Consider the following 20,754-nt stretch of genomic DNA (forward strand, 5'->3'; position numbering starts at 1 on the left):
TGCTGGGAGAGGAGCTTTGCAAGCCCCAGGCAGGGGGAGAGTCAGTGTTTGACTCATGTGGCTGGTATGGGGACTTCCACTCATATGACTTTTTGTTACAGCCAGAGAAATAGCTGGCATTACCCTCCTTCCCATGTCCCTCCAGGCAGGGTGAGGAGGCTCCTGTTGGTCCAGAGAAGAGGAACAATGTGCTTTGCTATTTGACCTTATGAGATCTCTCGAAGCACTCACCTCCTTGCCTGCCAGTTTTGTGACTGACCTCGTTCTCTTCTCTCTTGGCAGCAAGAGCTCCATCCTGAAGGATGCCATGGCAGCAGGCACCCCCAAGGTAAGTGAGCAAACCTCAGCATATTTTCCCTGTCCCCCAAGGGATGCTCTTTACACCTCTTCACCTTCCCAGTCCATTCCCTGTTCTGCTACTTGATGTCTCCCAGGGAGGTGGCCACACTTTGGGGGCCGGTGGCACGGGGAAAGCTGCTGTCCCCACTCAGCTGGGCTGGAGCAGCCAAGTCCCTGCACAGGGCTCGGCATTCCTTCTGCAGCCAAGGAGCTGAAGGACCTGCTGGGCTCTGGGACTCCAGATTGTGTCTAATGACAGCTAATGAAAGCTGATCACACGCAGCCTGAGCTCAGCCTGGGGAATCACGTGTGGGAGTTCCTGGAGCCAGAGCCATATGCCAGCTTTGGAAGGGGAGAGTGAGCCTGCCTCAAGGGAGTGAAGCACACCCAAGGAGGAGCCCAAATCACTACAAGACCCCATCTCAGTTTCAACCCCCTCCCCAGGACCCACCTCCAATCCCCTTGGCTCAGAATGCAGAAATACAAAACTCGCAGAGCACCATGGCATCACTGCAAAGGGCATAATTTACTGATTTGCTCTCAGCTGGACTTCATGTGGCACAGGGGTGGGAAAGACCAGAGCTTGGGCAGGTGACCAGGAGGCAGGGAGCACTGCAGGGCATTGCACAGCCTCTGAAAACCATGCTGTCCTCTCCAAGGTGGGCAAAGGCAAGTGCTCCAGGTTCTTCTGCACTTCTGATGCCACAGTCCAAGTGAGGGAGGCTCCTGGCTTCCAGACAAGTGCAGAGCATCTCTCACAGGAGACGTCTTCATGCTTGTTTTATTAGAATTAACTTTCATTAGAAAGTCTCATTCCCCATTGGTTTTTCTGGAAGCTTATGGTGATTTTTTTTGGCATGTGATGTCAGAAGCAAAGACTGACATTTCAGTTCTAGATTTTCTCCTTGGGGCTGGGTGTCTTGCCAAATACATCAACAGCTTGTCTGCCCCACCAAGGGAGAGGCCTGGGAGCCACTGTGCTGACCTGAGCTCCTGGCAGGTAGGGATGACTTCCAAATAACCCCAACAATGTCCCAAATTCTTCAAGGGAAAACAGAAATTGCAATGATGCTCCATAGTGCTCCACGCCTTTGTCTCCTGCATGACTATACTTTGCTCCTGTGCCCTGAAGCAAAGTATAGTCATGCAGGAGAGTGGAGACCTGACTCTTTCTCCCATGAAAACAAGCAGAGCAGGAAGGAATCCCCAAACCCACCACTGCTGATAATCCACGGAGTGTGAGGCTGCCTTGGGATGCCTTGAAGGAGCTGGAAAGGGCACCAGCAAAATGAAAGCATCTGGACTGCAATTTTCCCACTCCCTCCCCATCAGGACTCCATGTAGATAACTCAGCGGTCCCAAACACATTGCCTGCGAGGGAGAAGGACGGCTAGGAAGACAGATTAGCTGTTTGGAGGCAAACACAGTGAGTGACTGACAGAGACCAGATAAAGAAGAAGGTCCATCTCACGGCAGGGCCAGGCTTTTGAAGTTTCCATTGACAAAGAATCCCATTTGCCTTGAGCGAGGGGATTAAACTGGGACTGGAGCGTCGTTCTATGTAAAAGAGATCAATCGTCCCCTGTCACCACATGGATCTCTTCCCTTTGCCCGTCACGTCTGGGACTAAGAACATTAACTTCAAGAAGCCGGGAGAGCAGGGAGGGAGAGGGTGAAATCAGGAAATCTTTCATTCCCTTCTCAGAGAGCTTGAAAGCTTCTCAGCCCAGGAGGATTCATTATTTCTGTGTGGCTTTTGCTGGGAGACAAGTCCTGTGTGGCATGGGAAGGCACAGTGCTGTCACCTTCACCTGAGATTGGTATTAAAGGCCCCTTTGTAACCAGGTGGGATTGAGGAGGAGGGTGGTGGGGAGATGAAGGCTGCTTTTTTTCCTTTGTGCCCACTGCATGTTTGCAACATGGGGTATGAATATCCCATCAGGTTGTGAAGTCCCTCTGATACAGTCCCAGGCAGAGGAATGGGGTACAGACCCCCAGAGTGGACTTGCAGTCCATGTCCAGGCACCCAGGCATCACTGGAGGTTTGGCAGGCATTTCCAGGGAAGATCTGTACCACTCTGGAACTGGTGGAAGGGGACTGCTGCAATGTTTCCTGGCCAGACCTTTTCCTGCTGCCAACAAAAAGGCCAGCAGCTCAGCAATGGGAGAAGAGGCTGCATCTCCCCATCCCTCAGGAGTGTCCGATGGCAAAACAAACAAGGGCAGGCTGGTTTCACTCAGGGACATGGGAACTGGAATGGCTGCAGGCTGGCAGTTACTTCTGCGGTCACCAGTGGCTCTAACTCCGCTTTAGAGCTAATTTAGGACCTTTGCCCATAGCATCACTACCATTGCCACTTCTGTGCTGGCCTGAGGCTCTTCCTGGGGGGCAGCTGGAACTGGGGATTTAATCTTCTTGTGCTCTGTGGCCTAGCTCTGCTCCCACTCCTTCCCCACAGTTTCCCCAGCAAACATCTCTCCAGGCAAGAAAAGCCAGATGTAAATGCATGTTCCTCTCTCACTGCTCCCCTGCCCCTGAAGAGCTGTCACTCACTGCACTGGGTCAATTTTCATGGCAATATGTCAAAGAAAATCCAATCACTCAACATGGGATGTGATGAATGCAGGATTATTGTATCAGATTCTTCTATTATCAGAGCTGACTGAGGCAGTGACAGCCAAGCAAGGGCTGCAAGCTGGGGCTCCAGCCAGCACCACCGCTTGGTGCCTGGGCTCCCTCTGCAAAGGCAACTCAAAGGGCAGTGCTGAGCACCACAGATCTGCAGTGCTCAGGATCCTCATCTGCCCTTAGAGACCAAGCTAATAGATGGTGATACACCAGTGTGGACAAGACACTTGGACAAGCAGATTGTCACTCAGAAGGTCCCTTTCTGAAGGTCTGTCCAAGCCAGCCATGCCCCAGACCTCTGTGAGGCCTGAGCTTCCCTGCAGCACTCACCAGCTTGGCCTAAGCCTGGGTCTCAGGCAGAGCAAGCAGCAGGAATGTCTCACAGAGCTTGGACTGTGGCTGCCCAGGAGTCAGCTGTCAGCAGTGAGAGGTTCCCTTGGGTATCATTCCCAGACTTCATGCTCTCTCATTGCCTTTCTCCCCTTGCCTCAGCTGTCTCTTGCAAGGCAGGAGAGGAGCACACATTGGGTTGAACCCATGTTGGTGAGGTATAAATCCAACTGTTCCCACTCTTCCTTGAGCAGCTGGTGGTAACTGGACAGTCAGCATCCCCAGGTCCTTCTTGCTACCCAAGAGCACTTCACTACTGCCTGTATTTCAGGGTATTAGCTGCAGACTGTTACCTGTCACCTAACAGGTAAACTTCTATCCCCTGATATAAGTACTGATCACTGAAGGGGAAGAGACTGGGTTCATGAAGCATCCCAGCTCTTGTGGTGGGTTCAGTATTCATTTTCCACTTCTGCTTCCTAATACATGGCTGCAAATTGCCTTTCCCACTTCCAGTCCTGGCTGCGCTCTTGCTACAAACGCTGACGTGAGTGGCCAGGAGCAAAATCTATCCCATGCACCCAGCAGATGCCTGTGGCTGGTTTGTTTAGGTGTGCACCCAGCTCCACAGAGGGTGCCCGCAGGCAGGCAGCCAGCACTCTGCTCCCAGACCTCCGGCAGAGCTGGGAACCAAGCCACAGTGCCAGAGCTCTTTGCTTCCCCCACCCACCCCCATGATTTTACAGCTTCACCGAGCAGTTTGAGAGAGAATTACAACATCAAGTGGGAAATTTGACCACTAAAGCCCTCCAAAGAAAAAGAGCTTTGAAGCAAGCAAGATTTGGAGCCTTAAACCTTGACAGAATGTCTGTATTTAGCCCTTCCCAGCTGCCTCACTTGAGATGAAATTTCTAGCACAATCATTTAACTTCTTCATATCATGTCCATGGTGGTAGGAATGGGGATGGGTGTCAGTGCCCTGGGGTTTTAACTCCTTCTCTTGTGTCACTGACAGACTGGGAGGTTGGCAAAGTCATTCCCCATATCTGTGCTCCCTCCCTCTGTAACTGTGATTTACAAGAAAAGATTTAAAAGCTAAATCTGAGTATTGTGGCAAAGCTATCGCCAAGCTGGGGACATGAGAACGGCCCACAGATATGTGAAGGAGAGGAAATTACGTAGGATGAGTGTTAGCTGGCTGTGCTTCCTGCAGTTTGGGGTGATGAATACCAGAGTCACTCCAAAACCAAGTATCTGCCAGATTTTATTCCATAAAGCAAATTGCCCCATGACCAAACAAAGCCCCTCACTCCCCTTGGGCCAGACAGCTGTACCCTCCCATTAGACCAGGGGAAACCACTGCATTTGGCAGAAGGAGCAGAGAGGGGCAGACCTGGGCCAGACCTCTTTCCCCCTCAATCTCCAGAGTGCTGATGGGCAGTTCTGCTGGAAGGGGCCCCTTTTCCCTCCATGTAGCTGGTGTCTCTTCCAAAAGGACGCAGAGCTCCATTACAATCCCAGGTGTCACTGTAACATGCACAGAAATTAATTAGTAGCTCACATTTCTGTAAGCTTATTCTGCTTGGGAACTACTGGAATTTTTCAGTGAAGGCCAGAAGCTGCTGATACCATTATTTCTATTCACCATTCACACCCTTCTCACATTTAAGCCTTTCATCCCCAGATCCATCCCACCTTTATCTCTGCCAGCTAAAAGCCACTGGATAATTTTACCTCTAACTTTTCCCGAGAGCAAATGTGGACCATCCAAAAGCTTCCAGGAAACTCAGCTCTAATAGTAGCATCTTTGTGTCAGGCATCCTCCAGCAATAACATAAAAAACGGGTAGCAGCGTTAAGGGGGGAAATCACAGCAAGGCCTGGTATCACTTATTGCTTTCGGGTTACAGTTCCCAAGTGATAACAGCTATTAGCAACACTTTGACGTCTTCCCTACCGTGGAGGGGAGGGCAGGAGACAGAAAACATGTCAAGCCATCACCTCCATGTTAAGTGATAAGTACCTATTTAGACGGCAGAGTTAAGGCTGAATGCATCAAGCAGGGAACACTTTGTGCCAAAAAAAAAAAAAAGGGAAACCTTTTTGCCAAAAAAAAAAAAAAAAAAAAAAAAAAAAAAAAAAAAAAGCCGTATAGATACATAAAAAGCAGGGTTAGGGTATTTGTTTTGCTGACAGCAGCTGTGATGGATTGTTTAAGAAAAATAGACTCCTTATGTTTTTCCAGGGCTCTCAGAAAGAGGAGTCCAGCACTTTAATACTCTGAAATGACTGGCCTTGAGAGGCAGCAGAATGTCAGAGCCAGCGGCTGGGCTGTCCCGGCGCTGACACCTGCCCCGGCTGCCGGCAAGAGGCCGCGCTTCGGGCGGCGGGCGGCGTGTGCCGGCAATTTCCATCCATTTCCCCTGCTCCCTGACACCCGTCCTTCCCCGGGGCTGCCCAGGGCTGCCCAGCCGCGGGTCAGGAGCCGCTGGGTGTTGGCATCGTGTCCTTGCCGACATTGCCCCAGCACTGCCCGCGGGCCCCGCACCCCGGGAGGGAGGAGCGGCTCTGGGCGTCGGTGGCCTGCGATCGCAGCAGCTGGCATACAGGCCGCAGGATGCACATTTGATTCATTCCAAACCTGCCCCTGTATTTATTTATGCAAACTAGGTGTTGCTCCTCGTTCCGGTGAGCTGCTGAAACGTTCCCAGCAGGATTGGAGGTCCATGGAGCGTGTCGGGAGCCACCGAGGGGAGCCTTGCGGGATGAGCAAGGCTGATGTGCCCTGGGGATCTGTGGACATCCAGACACGTCTCTTCTCCTTGGCACGGCACAGCTGGGCTCCAAGGGGCAGGAGGGAACCACTGAGCAGGGCCATGGCTGCCCAGCATGGCAGGAGGAAGGAGGGAGTACAGGGCTTGGACAAGATTGATGGCCTCGTTGCCATTAAGAAAAAAATTAGCCGGTGGCGGCTATCATATTAAAGGGTGAAGAAGCCGTGAATTATTTTCTTAAAGATCTTATCACTTACAATGATAATTTTACCTTCCAAAAGGCCACTTTTAATGAGGCAAGGCAGGCAAAAAGTCATGATTTAATGCCAGATTTTTTTTTTCAAACACATTTTACTGCTTTTTTGTCCATGTTTAAAAAGCGCCGGTGACCTTTTTTTATTTAGCTTGCCCCAGGTGTAATGCTCAGTCTGATCCTCTCAGGGTTTATAACCTCCACGGAGAGTGCCTCTACCCAATGGAGAGATGATTTAAAGGGGAGGGAGAAATATGAAGCTGCACCACCACTCACATACAGCCCTTGCTCCAGCTTGGATCGTGGGAGTTGTGGAGGGGAGACCAGGGAGGGAGCAGGCTCTTCTCCCCCCAGTATCCTCACTCAGACACACTCTGAAGGGCAGCTGGGATGTACTGGCAGGCAGGCACGGATGAGCTGGGTGGTGGCCTTAACCCAAGGGAAAAGGGACATCTCAGCATCAAGGCTTGTTCCCACCATGCTGGAGAACCTGGTCCCATGGTAGAGAGCATCTCCACATCGGGTCTGTCTGCACACAGCACCATGGTTTTGGGCTGGAATGACAGAATTTGGGTCTGCCATGCAGCATGGGCATTCATGAGGGCTGTGAGAGCACCTTTTCCTTCCACGGCCATCTTCTCAGAATGCAGTTGACAGAGCAATGGGAATTGTATCTCTATCCTTCCTCTGCTTGCCAGGAGCAGTGTGGGAATGAACAGAGTGGTGCAGGGAACAGCAAATCCTTGGCTTGGTATGCTGTGGTCAGGCATCCTCACTGCTCAGCCACTGGAAAACAGCCTCAACATGACAATCTGGGGTAAAAGAAGCCAAAATTGGGACTATTGAGGCCAGCCTCCTGCAGGATTCAAAGTCACCCTGGTGGTGAGTGCCTTTTCTAATCCCTTAGCCTCTGAGCCTGCATCCCTGCCTGCCCCCATGGCTGCCCGAGAGGCAAAGTGTGGCACAGCACAGGGAAATGAGAAAAACAAATGAAGTCAAGTTTCCTAAGAGTGAAGGGGAAGTGTGACTTGGCATCTCTAACGCTGTGTTTAACATGCCGGCAAGGTATTTAAAATTGAAGTGCTTGCACACAATTTAAAAATAGACAGTTTATTAATCTAAACTGCAAGTGTATGTAGAAGAGGCCTCGAGATTGACATCTTTGGGATTAGTTTAGCCCTGCGTTTTTCCAGAGGTCATTGCCATGGTGCTCAGGAGGTTTGTGGAATAAATGGGGCCAGCATTCTTCCTAGGACCACACGCTAAAAACTAATACATAACGTTTAATTTACTGTCTCCATAGCTAGCCCAACCATTTTTCACATAATAATATTGGATTAGAGCTACCAGAAGCTGAGAGGGGGAGTGGGAGGTGGGCAGGGTTTGTCTGTCTGTCGTCGAGGAATGGGGAGATGGGAATTTTTTCCCCTTTTCTAGAATACATTGAAAGACAAAACAGATTTAACCCTCTCAGCTCCAGGATGCTTGACTTATTAGGGCATTAACTGTTATTCTGTTCTTCTGAGTCACAACTGAAGGCTTTGAGCCTCATCCCTCTGTTTTTTAGGACATGTGCAATCCTGCTTATTCAAAAATGGTCCTCACTCTCTATTTAGAAAATAAAGAAACTAAACAAGAGCAGGAGCTTGGGGACTGCATTCTGGAGAAATTCTGCTGAGGGCTTTTCCAGGAATAAATGAGCTGTTCACCAAAGCCCATTAGCTAAACCCATTAGTTGGGTTTAGCCAACACATGAAGCCAGAGAGCCTCCCTGCTCTGCTGTCTGTCCCCTGGAAGCCGAGGCTGGGCTCTTGAGGCAGCTCTTGATGGATGCTCCCAGCCCATGGGCTCCCACTGCCCCTCCCAGTGCCCATCCCTGTTGGGCTGAGCTGAGGAGCAAGCCATCCCCAAGATGTGGTCTCAGTTGGCAGAAGTGGTTTTGGCCAAGGAAATAACCGAGCACCCCACAGGCAACTCCTCTGTGACCCCTTTCAGGACATCACATCTCCCTGCAGCCAGTAGAACCGTGCTTTATGGCAGAGATGTGCACTGCACACTGGGACATGCCTCCTGCCCTGTGGCAGGGCTGGCAGCTCACACCCGTGGGGTGGAACTCGGTACCCAAACTGCCCTCCTCCAAGCCCAAGCCTGCCTTCCCTCCATGCCCGTGCTGGCTGCGCTGCTGTGCTGTTCTCGTGGAGAGCTCTCCAAGCCTGGGGGATTGCTTGCTGCTGACTGAACCGATTTGTATGCTGAGTCATTGTTCCACTTTCTCATGTCTTTCCCAAAAAATGCACACTTTTTCATGTTTCATTTCAGCCCAGAGGCAAATATTTCTGGAATACTTGCCTTTCTCCAAGGTATTATGCTTTTTAATAATGTTGTCACCACACTTGACCTGTCCAATTCAGATGATATCTACACTTCCCTTCACAAACACACACATCTCCAAGCAGTCATTTATTGTCAAATCTTGCCAGCTGATTCTCAGAAACAAACATCTGCAGAGCTGCATTTCCAGTGTACATTTTTTCACAATATAGTGGGCTATATTTAGCCTAGTTTAGATAATTTATAATTTTAACTAGAATTTTAAATTGCATTTTTCCCTCAAAGTACTCTAATCATAAAGTTCAATTGCAACTCAGTGTACATTTCTTCAGATCCTGTCAAACTCCCATAGTAATTTTCCTGCTGGAGTTCACTGTGTGTAGAATTTAGACTTACCTACTATGGACTTGAAGTTTATCAGTGATCTCTTAGGTCTCAAATATCACAGAGCTTTTTAACCTTCTAAAAGGCTCTTTTTTTTCCTGTGCTACTTATTAAAATAAATAGCATAATTACTGAAGGAAGAGGTAGTTGCACTGCAAAGGTGCTGAGAGCTTTAGTGCAGTTTACAAAGCTATTGAGAGATTTAGTGGCACTTAAAAAGGGCAGATGAGGACATGTAAGCACTGCTCTACCTCAGCACTCCTGTGCCTTATCATGAGAATTTCTGCTGTGGTCCTCACATATCATTTCCAGCAGGGCCTGATTCTGTCCCAGCCACCAGACCTGGGGTATAAATGACTGTCTCATTCATTTGTACTTTCCTAGACCCAGCAGCCTGGTCCCCTCATGGGGCAGAGTCCCTTGCAAAGAGGAGAATCAGTCCCACAGCCCAGTATTCCATCCCAGCACAGTCTCAAAGCAGACGCTGTCCATGGCTTTGAGGATAGCTCAGAGACAGGCAGAGAGCTCGACAGTGCTCACAACATGAATTTCTCCTTTCTCTTGCAGTCAATTTTGTTGTCGGCCTCAATCAAGCGGGAAGGAGATTCTCCGACAGCATCACCCCACTCCTCAGATGACATCCATCACTCAGACAGATACCAGGTAAGCAGGTAGATGCTGTTGCTGGTCTCAGCCTTAGGCAGGGAGCCAACACACCCCGGTGCCCACAGCTCTCTCTGTGTGACAGCCTTGTTCTTGGCTATGCAATCACTGCCCTGGTTCTCCTGCCAGCATCATGGGGACATGAGCACTTGGCCCCTTACAGGACTGTGAAGGTGGGCTTTTGTCTGCAAAGTCCTCCCAGCTCTGACTAGAACCACAGTGGTATTTAAAAATGTTTTTAAATCTTTGTAGAGGTTTCTGTTGCACTATATTCACCATTTTGGTCTCATTTCCATGGCTATGTTTGTCATTACCCACCCTGTGCCCAGTGAGAAGCGTTCATAGAAGTGATGTTTTTTACTCATGATTCCCATCCAAGACAGAAATGAGTGTGGACAATCCACAGCAATGCCAGCCTGTTTTATAAAACGCTCTCTTCCCAGAGGAGCAGCAGGTCTTGACTTCAGTGATGCAATGAGTAAAACTTGAGGGAGATGGAGCAAGAAATGAAAAGGGCAGCAGCACAAGTGCAGCTTGGCTGGTTGTAAGTCTGTCTGTAATTTGGGGCTGGCTGGCACAGTTGACTCCAACTCAACACACATCCAACTGTTTGGCTGCAAGTCTCTACTCAGCCACTGGCTTCAGGTAGGCTCTGAAAGACAGCAGATGAATTAATGTTGGTCAAGCACAGACCCCAGCGTGTGTCCGCCTGCTGTGTAGACAGGCTGGGTGGGCTGAGGCTGTACCAGCGGGGCAAATGCCCATCACCCTCTATTCTGTGGTGATCTGCAGCCATACCCTGTGCCCAGGGTCAGGCAGGCACTCATACCTTCCTGCATCAGCCACTTTGTGGGTGCCAAGTCTGTGTTTGAACCTGCAGAGAGAGGCTGATGACCAGTGCTAAGGCTCTTATTGAGCAGACCCAGTTATAACGTGTTCCTGAAGATGGGTCCTGTTAGTAGCAGATTTGTACATTTGTTGCCCATGATTCCATCCTCTGTCCTATTTATTGGTTATATTATCTGTTGTGGATCATATTCCCATGTGGCTTTGAGGTATAACTTGGTGTCACATCACAGCTGCTTTACTCTCCCATGAACAATAAAAGCTGGAGCAAAGTAAGAGAAGCAAAACCTTGCAGAAGATACAGAAATGCCTGTTTCAGGTAATCCTGCTCTCTTTCCTGCCTGTTTATTAAGGCTAATAGATAAATTATATTCATTTCAAAAGAGCATGGAAGAGATTTTTACTATGGCACCTTTGTTGGAGAACCCCCCTCCCTTCCCACTCTTCCAGACATCAGTCTCTGTGAGATTGGTGGCCCCTTGCAACCCTCTATTCCTGTACATTTTTATTATGTCGTACTCAAAGACAAATATTCTTAGCAGAAGCCCCTCTATGTGCTGAGTCCAGCTACTCTCTAATGTGCTTTAAGTTTGTGAGCATATTTTATGGAGGGTTGCAGCCCTTAATGCAAATGTGTAATGGGAGATGTATGTCTGCACTGCAGGGAGAAAACACCTCTAGGGCCTGATTTTCATTTATGCTTGTGCTGGCTGAGTTACGCTGCACTGGCAGTGTAAAGGGACCTCAGAGTGGGTGCCAAGGGTGTGTAAAGCCTCAGTGTATTCTTAATAAAGCCGCAATATGAACGAGAATTCAGTCTGCCTGGCTTACCAAGGGAAAAAACCCAGGAAGCAGAGCAGAAGACTCTCACGGTGGTGATTTTAAGGGCTGCAAATTTTAGCTTTCCATATGCAGAGGTGTGCTGGAATTATGACTGTCCCTTGTGTTGTGATCTAATCATGATTATACACTGTATTAGTAACATGCTAGAACATGAGTTATTGGCATTTGGGTTTTCAGAATTCCTGTGGCTCCATTTTCTCAGTCTTTGTGCTTATATACCAATGGGGATACTTAGGGAAGGAGATTAATGAACAGGAGTGCTACGGAAATAGGGGCTTGCACAGCACTAGGGCTGCTGGAATTGCTCCCCGTGCTGAGAGGGGGCCGCAGTGAAGGCAGTGGGGTGGCTCCTGGATGTGGGGAGGAGGCATCCTCCTGCCTCCCCTGTGCCAAGCCTGGGGGAGCTGGAGTTTGGTACATGGAGACTGATCAGGCCGAGGTAGTGGCAGCCAATGGATTTGGTCAGTAGGGGCTGCTCCTCTTACAGTATGTTCTGTCAGATGGAGCTTTGAGTAAAAACAAAGCCATTTTAGTTACATTTAGATAAAACCCTGAATACCCAGTGGAGAAATCAACAGCAAATTGCAAGTGAAACATCATACTGCAAAGATGGCATTTCAGGCTTGGAGGGAGCCCACAGAATATTTGTGACTGAATAGCAAGTGTAGTGTAAGCAAAAGCCTAAAATCCTTGCCCAGGGAAGGCTCACCTCCCTCCCCCCGAGCTCAGGTAAGCGTGCCTCCCAAAAGACAGCTCAATTCATTAAAAGGGTAAAGCAAACAATCAGCAGCTGTGATTCTGTAAGTGAGCCATGTATGAAAATCCAGCTGCGTGTTCAGCAGGCAGGCAGAGCTGGGATGTAGGACAGACTGTGCAAAGCTCACCAGCCAGCACCTGAACTGTCCTGCTGCCCATCATCGTCTGGGGCAGCAAAATGTGTATCAGGGTGGGTTTTGTTTTCCATCTGAAGAAGAGACAGATTGTTAAGGGCCAGAGATGTGAGCCAAAAAATAGGTTTGACTCCAGGAAACAAAGTCTGAGGAGTCTGCAGAAAGGGGAACGGATGGGATTTGTGTGTATAGGAGCCTCTGCTGCCCAATTTGTAGACCCCAGCTCTGTCCTAATCTCAGGCTGGTCTGCTGGGTCCATCCTCCTCCACAACTGTGCAGCAGATATGGGAGGGAAACCCATGAGACAGTTCTGACTGCCCAGGTTTGCTGAAGCATGGAAAGGAAAAGAGGGAGGAGTGCCTGGAAAGCTCAGGCTCTGCCTGTAGCCAAGGTGTTCCTGTGGTAGAGGCCATTTCTGGGCAGGGCAGGCAGGTGTCAGAGGCCGGGAGCTGAGGTGGATGCTCAGCCTGGCCCCGGCAGATGCAGATGGTGTCAGCAGGCAGAAGGATGGGCTCCACTTCCCAGGGCCCTGCTTCCCCGAGGCTCGACTGCCCCAGCCAGGGCAGGCTCTGAGGGCTTCATGGCAAGGCCACAGAAGGGCCCGTTGGCCTCCTGCCTTTGGGTCTTATTATCCCTGGATTCTGATTGGCCAAGAGCCATTGGGCACCAGTCTCTGATTGGGCAGAGGAAGTTGGAGAGTGACACTCTGATGCCTGATTGGTCTGTGCCTCTGCGTTATTTTCAGGGCTAAGGCTTTGATTGGTCAGTGATGTTGGGACTGAAGGGTGCTCAATCACTATTGGACAAGGGAATCTTGTTGGATAAGGAAATCAGGAAATCAGGATAAGGAAAATCAGGAAAACTGCTTTCCAGTTGCCCCTAGGCTCTGATTGGTCAACTGCCCCGGGGCAGCAACCTGCCTTTGGGTTCTGATGAATCATGGCCCTTGGGTTCCAGTGGGTCCTGATTCCTGATTGACCAGGCACTCCAGGGTCTCAGTAACCCCTGATTTCTGATTGGTCAGATACACAGGGACCCCCGTAACCCCTGAATTTTGATTGGCCAGATCCTCCGGGTTCCGGCCGCCCCGGGGCTCTGATTGGCCGGGCTCGCCGGGCGCTGCCGCCCCCTGTCGGTTGTCATGGGAACTGCCTGCTGAACTCTCACCCGCGCGCCGCGGGTCACATGACCGGGGCCAACATGGCGGCGGCCGCCGGGGGCTGATCGGCGGCGCCCGCCGGGCCGCGCCGCATCCACCCGCATCCCGGGCCCGCCGCCCGCTGCCCGCCCGCGGCGCCCGCGGCTATGCAGAGCGGCAAGAGGGGGCCCGGCGGCGGGGGCCGGGAAGAGGTGGGTGCTGCGGTGGGGGGGAGGCCCGCGGACGGAGCGTTGTCCCGGGGATGCGCGGGGAGTGGGGGGACCGGGCCGGGCCTTGTGTACGGGCGAGGGGAGAGTTGTTTACATCCGCGTGCTGACGCTCTTGTCTCCCCTCTGCAGACCTTTCTGCGGGTGCGAGCGAACCGGCAGACCCGGCTGAACGGTGAGTGCGGCCCCCATCGCGTCTGCCCCTCCGGAGAAGTTTCCAGAGTTGGGCCGAGTTGTGTGACACCCCCATGTCCCCCACACCGCAGGCCGGGAGCCGCCACCAGCCTCGCCGGGGCCTCGATTTGCCGGGAGGGCACCGGGGGCATTCGGGTGAAGCCCTCCACGCTCCCCCCCGGCTCCCCAGGAAGCGCTCCCGGCGCCGGGATCCCGCAGACGGTGTGGAACCGGCCCCACAGCCGTGTTCTCGGTGGGGCCCGGCTGCTGAGCTCTCACCGCTCACATGGCTGAATCTTGCAGTAAACTTTTGGGAAGCCTGAGCGTCATCTGACGTCATGGTTTGTTTTGTTTGGGTTTTTTTTCCCTCTCAAACCCACAGATGCTGGTGTGGTACTTTTATTGTATCTGTGGGTGCTCCTAACAAGTAAACAACTATTTCTAGTGGACAGTGGCTGGTATTAAAAAACCAAATCAGAGAAAAGAAGCCCATCTCTGCTTTGAAATTGGAAAGAAAAGCTGAAAGGAAACTATTTTTATTAGAGCTGAAGAAGTTGAAACTTTTCTCAAAGTTCAGAGGTCAGAACTTAACATGTACACAGTAACAATGTTCTGTAATCTGGTTTTGTACTGCTTGTAGCTACTTCAGGATGTACTATTTAGTCAGAATTTGGTTATTCAGGTTAATAGGAGGTTCGTTAATCTTGAGCTTCCTGATGTGATAGTTCACTATAACACCTCTGATGAGCATTTGGAGTTTACTTAGAAGAAGATCTGCTTGAACAAAAGAGCAAAAGGGTATAGAGTGTGTTCATAGCAAAACCATTTTCTTGAATTTGAAGCCCTCCATGTTTAGTGTAGTCTTAAGCAAATAGAAGCTACTGATCCAGATCTTTGATAAGTGAGACGCAGGTGAATTCACACCTAGCCTTAGAATTTTTAAATATCATCCCAGAGGGCTAAAAACCTGCAAACTCCAGAAAGTCTGTTAAACCACAGAACAAAGAAAGGAGTTACCTTGCACCAGTGGCAGGTGACTGCTGGCAGGTGCTCACTCTGCACTCCAGGATGCGTGCAGGGAGCTGCCAGTGCTGGCAGGCAGACACGGACTTCACATGGCCCAGACACACGAGGTGCTGCTCTGTGGTCTCTTGTTTTGTGTGACCGAGGTCTCTGGAGTCAAGGATGTCAAACTGTTCCTTTATCATACTTGGATAGCTAGGGCTAAGCTCTCTCCTTCCACCTTCTTTCAGGCCAGCAATTGAGGTGCAGTCACCTTATTTTAAATATTTTTTAAAAGTCTGAGCCAGGCTTGTGAAATTGTTGGTGTTGTGGAGTCCCTCAGTGTGAGACGAAGCTCTCGGTGAGAGCATGCTCTGCTGAACTGGCTCAGTATTGCTTCGTGCTTTTGTCTCCATCCCAAAGCAGGGCTGCAGCACAGCCTGGATACACTGTGATCTCCTTTTGGGAGCTCTTCTTGGCCTGTGTTGTTAGATGTTTTTGTGAACCCATGCTCATCTAAAGGGAGGCAGGTAGTTTTGTACAGCATTTGCATTGTTTTTGCTAGACGTTTTACTCTTTTTTATGTACCTTTTGTGGTACAGCCATATTCTAAATGGAAGAAGATATGTGCTGCCCTAATAATGCTGTGGTTTCCTGTCTGTTCTCTACTTCACCCTGATATGAAGAGGGTCCAGATGTCAGGGAGCTGGATGCAGAAATTCAGGTGAAGTCCCAAAGAAGGTCAGATTACATCAGACCTGGTTCCTTCTGACCTTAGCTTTTTGTGACCGATTACTGCTGTTCCCAGAACATACCTGTAGTGATGTCTGGTCCAGTCTGCACCCAGCCACGTGGCTGGGTGGGTTCTGCTGCTTCTTTCTCTGCATGTGTCTTTACATCTGTACTTCTGAACACTGGCTGCTTTCTAGTTTCTTCCTCCACATTTGTTTGTATTGAAATAATTGCAGTAGTTGTAAGCTATGCCACCTTATTGTTGAGTAATTTGAGCAGTAATGCTTTAAATGGAGAACACTGGAGTGCTGTAGGGAAAAAAAACCTCTTATTTATCTATAGCTCTTATTTTAATGAACTTCTAATCAATCATGCAACTTTAGTTTCCTAATCCTGATTATTTTACATGAACAGAAGTTGTGTAGGACTTGTTCAAGGACAACTGGCTTTTTTTTCATATTCTCATTGACACACTGCAGAAACTTCAAATATAGCAAATGCAGTCTGTCAAATGAAAATCTATTTCATTTGTTTTATTATGTTTTATTTGTACTTTTCAATACTGTTGTAACCAGTTTATCTTGGTATTTCTGTCAAGCATTTATGAGCTGAGTTCTAGAAGCACTTCTGGAAACTCCTCCCATAAAAATGGCTCACAGTGTTTGCCCTTCTTCCACATTGTCCTTGACTCTAATCTTGGCTGCCAGGCTGTTTGTGACTCAGTCTTGTTTGGACCTTGACGTTTTCCATCCTGTTGTGTTCATTTGGGAATGTGCAAACGGAGCTGAGGGAAGAGAAGGTAGAGAGGGAAATGTCTTCTGTGAGCTTCTGTTGGCCTGCCCACAACATGATTAGGTCCTGATAGCAACATGGTTCACACGTACCTGACTGGCCAGAAGTTTAATTCTGTAAGTCAAACCTGTGACTTAAATTGAGCTGTAAGTAAGGCAAATGCATTTTCAAGCCCAGGAGCAGGAGAGTAATGTTCTGTCGGTTAGGTTCTTGGTTGAGTGTTTGTATCACAACTTCCCTGTCAGCCTCAGTGAGTTAATCCTGCACTTCTCACCTGTGCTAAACTCACTTTCCAGAGGTTGTGTCCTTGTGAACCCAGGCATATGAGGTGCTGATTCCTGATGAACCTGTGTGACAAAGGAAGCATTTCTTTCATTTGCCTTATTTCCAGTGTTGCCAAACTGCAGACTTTAAGCCACCCTGTAAATTGATGCTTGTGGAGTTTAGCAGTGCAGAACAAGTTAGGTAGTCATTCAAAATTAGAGGCACAAAGTTTGGCTTAGTGTATCAGAACATGGGTTCAGCAGGTTAAGTAGGTGCCAACCTCAGAGAATAGTGTCACATTGAAGGTTGCTGAAAATCATCTCTGTGGAACTTCGACCATGCAAATCTAAAAGCTGCACTGAAACCCTTTTGTGAATCTGGCCCTTAATGTTCTTTTTTGGGCAGATGAGCAGCAAATTGTACTTAAGGCCTCAAACGGGTTCCTTCTTGACCATCTGTTTCCTTGCTTTTGCTTCTTCTTGAGATGGCTTTTTGTGCTCCACCACTACTGACGTTGTTCCCTTGCATCAGATGCTGCGGATGAGTTTGATCATTCACAAAAGCTTTCTGTGACAGATCTAACAAAAGTAGGTATAGCCACTCCTCAGGACTCCTATAGTAGACTTGCAGAGAGCAGGTGCTAGTTCTTGTGCTTGAATATCTTTGACATAAGTTTAGGGTTATTTCCAAAGTTTCCAGAGTTCTCAGGTGAGTTGTAAAGTAAGTCCTTACAAAGCTCCATTTGCACCTCCCTGAGAAGGCGAGTCCAGTTTTGGTGGTTACCCCAAGCCTGTCTCTCCAAACGGATCGTGCAGTTTGTTGAACCACCAGCACCATGTCCTGAGCTTTTGTAGCTGATGGGTGGGGGAGGAATAAAGCTGGATGATTTTCACTGGAAAGGAGACAAAAATGCTTCTACTTAATTTGATTGGCCTGACATTGCAGGAGCTGCTAATGATGTCTGCATAGGACTCAAGGGACCACTCAAACTGGTGGAGGGAACCATAAGAGATATTGCTAGTAACTTAATCATGACCTTGGATGATACAGGAGAGGTTGGTGCAATGTCCACTGCTAGATGCCATGTAAGAGCACTTCTGAGATAATTAGTGCTGTGTCCTGAAGGTGAATTTTTACTTGGGGAGGGGAGTACCAGTGAAAACTAAAATCCATTAGCTTTTCTCACAGGAAGTTTGGCTGGACTAGAGAGTAACACGATCTTTAGGAATTAATGAGGTTCAGCCTTGATGAGGAAGGCCTATTGTTAGAAAAAATCCTCGGTCTCTTCTGCCAGTAAGGCAGCAGTGGTGGGTTGGCTCCTTGTCTCTGCGCCTGTGTGAAGGCAGGGACCAGTGTGCCCTCAGCAGCAGAGGCTTTGTGGAGTGCAGTTTGGCTCCTTCTCTAGTGCAAGCAGCCTCTCACCTTGCATAGCCCCGTATTAGAGAAATACATATCAGTGAAGGGAAGAGCAATTCCATAGCCAGCACAGCTCCTAGGTTAAGTCAGAGACCATAGCTGAGTTCCCCTGCCCTTGCAGAGGATCCCAGTTCTTGCTCACCTCTGTGTGCTACTTTCTCATTCCTCTGCTGTGGTGACTTAAACTCCCCGGGTGCCTGATGGTTTCGTGTAATCTGAAGGAGAACGTGCACTTGCGGCAGGAGCCGTGTCCAGGGTAATGTACATCTTTAAAAGTGGGGCCTCGGAGGTGCTGGAAGCCCTCTGATAGCCTAATAATAATTATTAATGCTAATAAAAACTAGTGAACTTCTCACCTTCTGGCAGAAGGTTGGAATAATAACTATGGAGTCTTTGTTCAGTCAGAGGTAAGAATGGGTCAGGCTTATGCAAAAACCTCCTTCCCTGAGTTCTGTCCTCTTTGTACATCCAGTCCTCAACTGGCTGCATTTTTATCTTCCTGAATTACAGGAGGGAGAGAATGACTTTTTCTCTTTTTTTTTTCCCCTCTCCATGCTCCTGCGACAGGAGCGAGGGAGAGAGGGATTAGTGAGCTAATTAGAAATGATCGCATCTATCAACACTAATTAGCAATCCTGTGGTCTCACTTGCGTGTTCTTTTGAGCTGCTCCCCTTCGGGACAGCGCCACAATCAGCCCCAGCCTCTGGGGCCGCTCGGTCCCTGCCGCGCTGATTGGAAGTGATGGCCGGGCTGCGTGTGTCGGGCAGGGACAGCGCCGCTCGGATGTGCTTTCCAGGCTGCTCCCTCTCCGTTCCTCCTGTCACCAGGGGCACACTTGGCCTCCGTGGGCACGACGCTGCCACTGCTAATGACCAGAGAATGAAAATGGCAGGGGGATTTGTTTTCAACACCTCTTTCCTCCAGTGGCTTTTTCACTTGTGGCACTGCAGCTCAAAGGGCTGCTGCTCTGCAGAGCTAAATAAGCCAGGATAGGGGCTGGCTGCTGGGTCTGGTGTAGAGCTGGAGCAGAGTGAGGTTCTCTTCCCAGCTCTGCACTAACATTTCAGCAGCAGATCAGGTGCTTGTTGTGACAAAATGTTCCCAAGAATTTATCTGTAGAAGACCCAAAATAAGTTGTCTTCCTTTTGTCACTGCTGCAGTGCATGGATTGGAGGATGGCAGTAAAAAACCCCTAAAAATACTAATAAATTCACAAGGCAGACTGCTCTAACTGAATTGTTTGGCCATGGGGAGTCCTACCAGAATAATTAAACTGCTCATTCCCTGCATTTCCCTGTTAAAAGCATGATGAGGTGAGAGAAATTTGTGTCTGCAGTCAGGATAGAGAAGGCTTTGTTTCTGTGTTTCTCTCCAGATGGGTGTTTGCTGAGGAATGCTCAAGTCATGTGTGATTCCAGCCTCCTTCCATATTTTTTGCTAGCTCTACAGAGCTAGTGAGGCAAGGAAAGAGCATCCTAAACTTATATGAAAGAGCCATGCTGAAGGATATAGGTATGCACTAAACCAGAACTTCAGAAATCTCTTGGGCACTAAAGTACAAGCCAGAAAGAGTGTGGCTTAACTCTGCCTAAATGAGAGGGTTGTGGAACTGTCACTGTGGTATACCCAGCACAGGAGAGGGTTGTGGAGCTTCAGCAAATAAAATTTAGACAAATGATGAAAGCTGTGTGTATTGAGAGTCCATGTTGTTCGAAGTGCCAGATATCAAAAACACTCTTGTTTTGGTCTCAAGTTGCTGTCTCTTACTCTAGGAATATCACATTTAGAGAATCCTTTCCAGCATGTGAGGAGTAGAGATGTATTTTTCAGGGAGTTTTCACACATACGTATTTCAATGAGGAAAAACAATGCCCATGGAATAATTTGAAGCTTTCATAGTGCTGGAGCATGAGAGAGTACAGAGGATGATGAATACTCCTAGTGCCAGATTGTGGGAAAATATATCCTGACCCAGAGAGTCCTGAGTCCAGGGAAACCAACAAGAAAGTCTTGAAGGAGGCCTTTCTGGTCTGTGCTGACGTATTAAGCTGAAACTTTATAATTCACTTAATGTTTGTGCTCTAAACTGATGCACTTGTGAAAACAATCAACAGAAACTTGCCTGTACACTGGTTCTTCTCATCCTGGCATTTCAGAAGCTTTCTGTGACTCGTTGGCTGCAGGGAGCTGTTGATCCCACAGTGTTCAGGCATGAAGGCTTTCAGAGCATGCTGCAGTGCTCACAATGTCAGTAACGATTTCTGGCTAGTGCAGCTTTTTGGTGGTGTCATCTCTCATTATCACATGGGCTTTCCTTGGGCTTTTTCTTGTCTCTCATTCAGAATTTTGACCTTCCTTATTAATTAAACAGTGACTTTCCTGCAGCCAGTGATTGAGTTATTCAGTAATACCTGCCTAAAGCCATCATAATAAAAGACAGAAGTTCTTTTTAATGCAAATGATTTGGTTCCAGATGTTTTGATCACATTAAACGATGGCTCAAATTAACCAGCTATTGGATTAAGCAACAGGCTACCTTGGCTGCTTTTTCTAATCATCATGATTCCTAACATGTTTGTTTCCCAGAGCATGCTCTCAAGAAGGCAGTGTAGCCCCTAGTTTTCATGAAATAAAAGCAATAGAAAGGCAGAAGCTATCTAGCATAGGTCCTGTGTTTTTCATAGCAAATCTCTTTCCTTTCCATAAATATTGCCTGCTACCAAGATG

General features: G+C 48.8%; 1 protein-coding gene across 6 annotated transcripts in view; it reads left to right on the forward strand.

Annotated features, from left to right (window-relative positions):
- RNF220 (ring finger protein 220) overlaps positions 1-20,754 on the forward strand; it is a 219,506-nt gene that overhangs the window by 150,015 nt on the left and 48,737 nt on the right. For 5 of the 6 annotated variants that reach the window (XM_041482942.1, XM_041482944.1, XM_041482941.1 and 2 more), the window contains 3 exons: positions 283-328; positions 9,607-9,702; positions 13,779-13,821. In XM_041482942.1, the coding sequence (XP_041338876.1) occupies positions 283-328; positions 9,607-9,702; positions 13,779-13,821 (185 nt within the window). Of the gene's footprint in view, positions 1-282; positions 329-9,606; positions 9,703-13,459; positions 13,632-13,778; positions 13,822-20,754 lie in introns of those variants that run through there. The other variant, XM_041482946.1, reaches the window with a different exon arrangement.

Source organism: Pyrgilauda ruficollis, unplaced genomic scaffold, assembly GCF_017590135.1.
Source record: "Pyrgilauda ruficollis isolate IOZ18807 unplaced genomic scaffold, ASM1759013v1 scaffold6, whole genome shotgun sequence".
Taxonomy (NCBI): domain Eukaryota; kingdom Metazoa; phylum Chordata; class Aves; order Passeriformes; family Passeridae; genus Pyrgilauda; species Pyrgilauda ruficollis.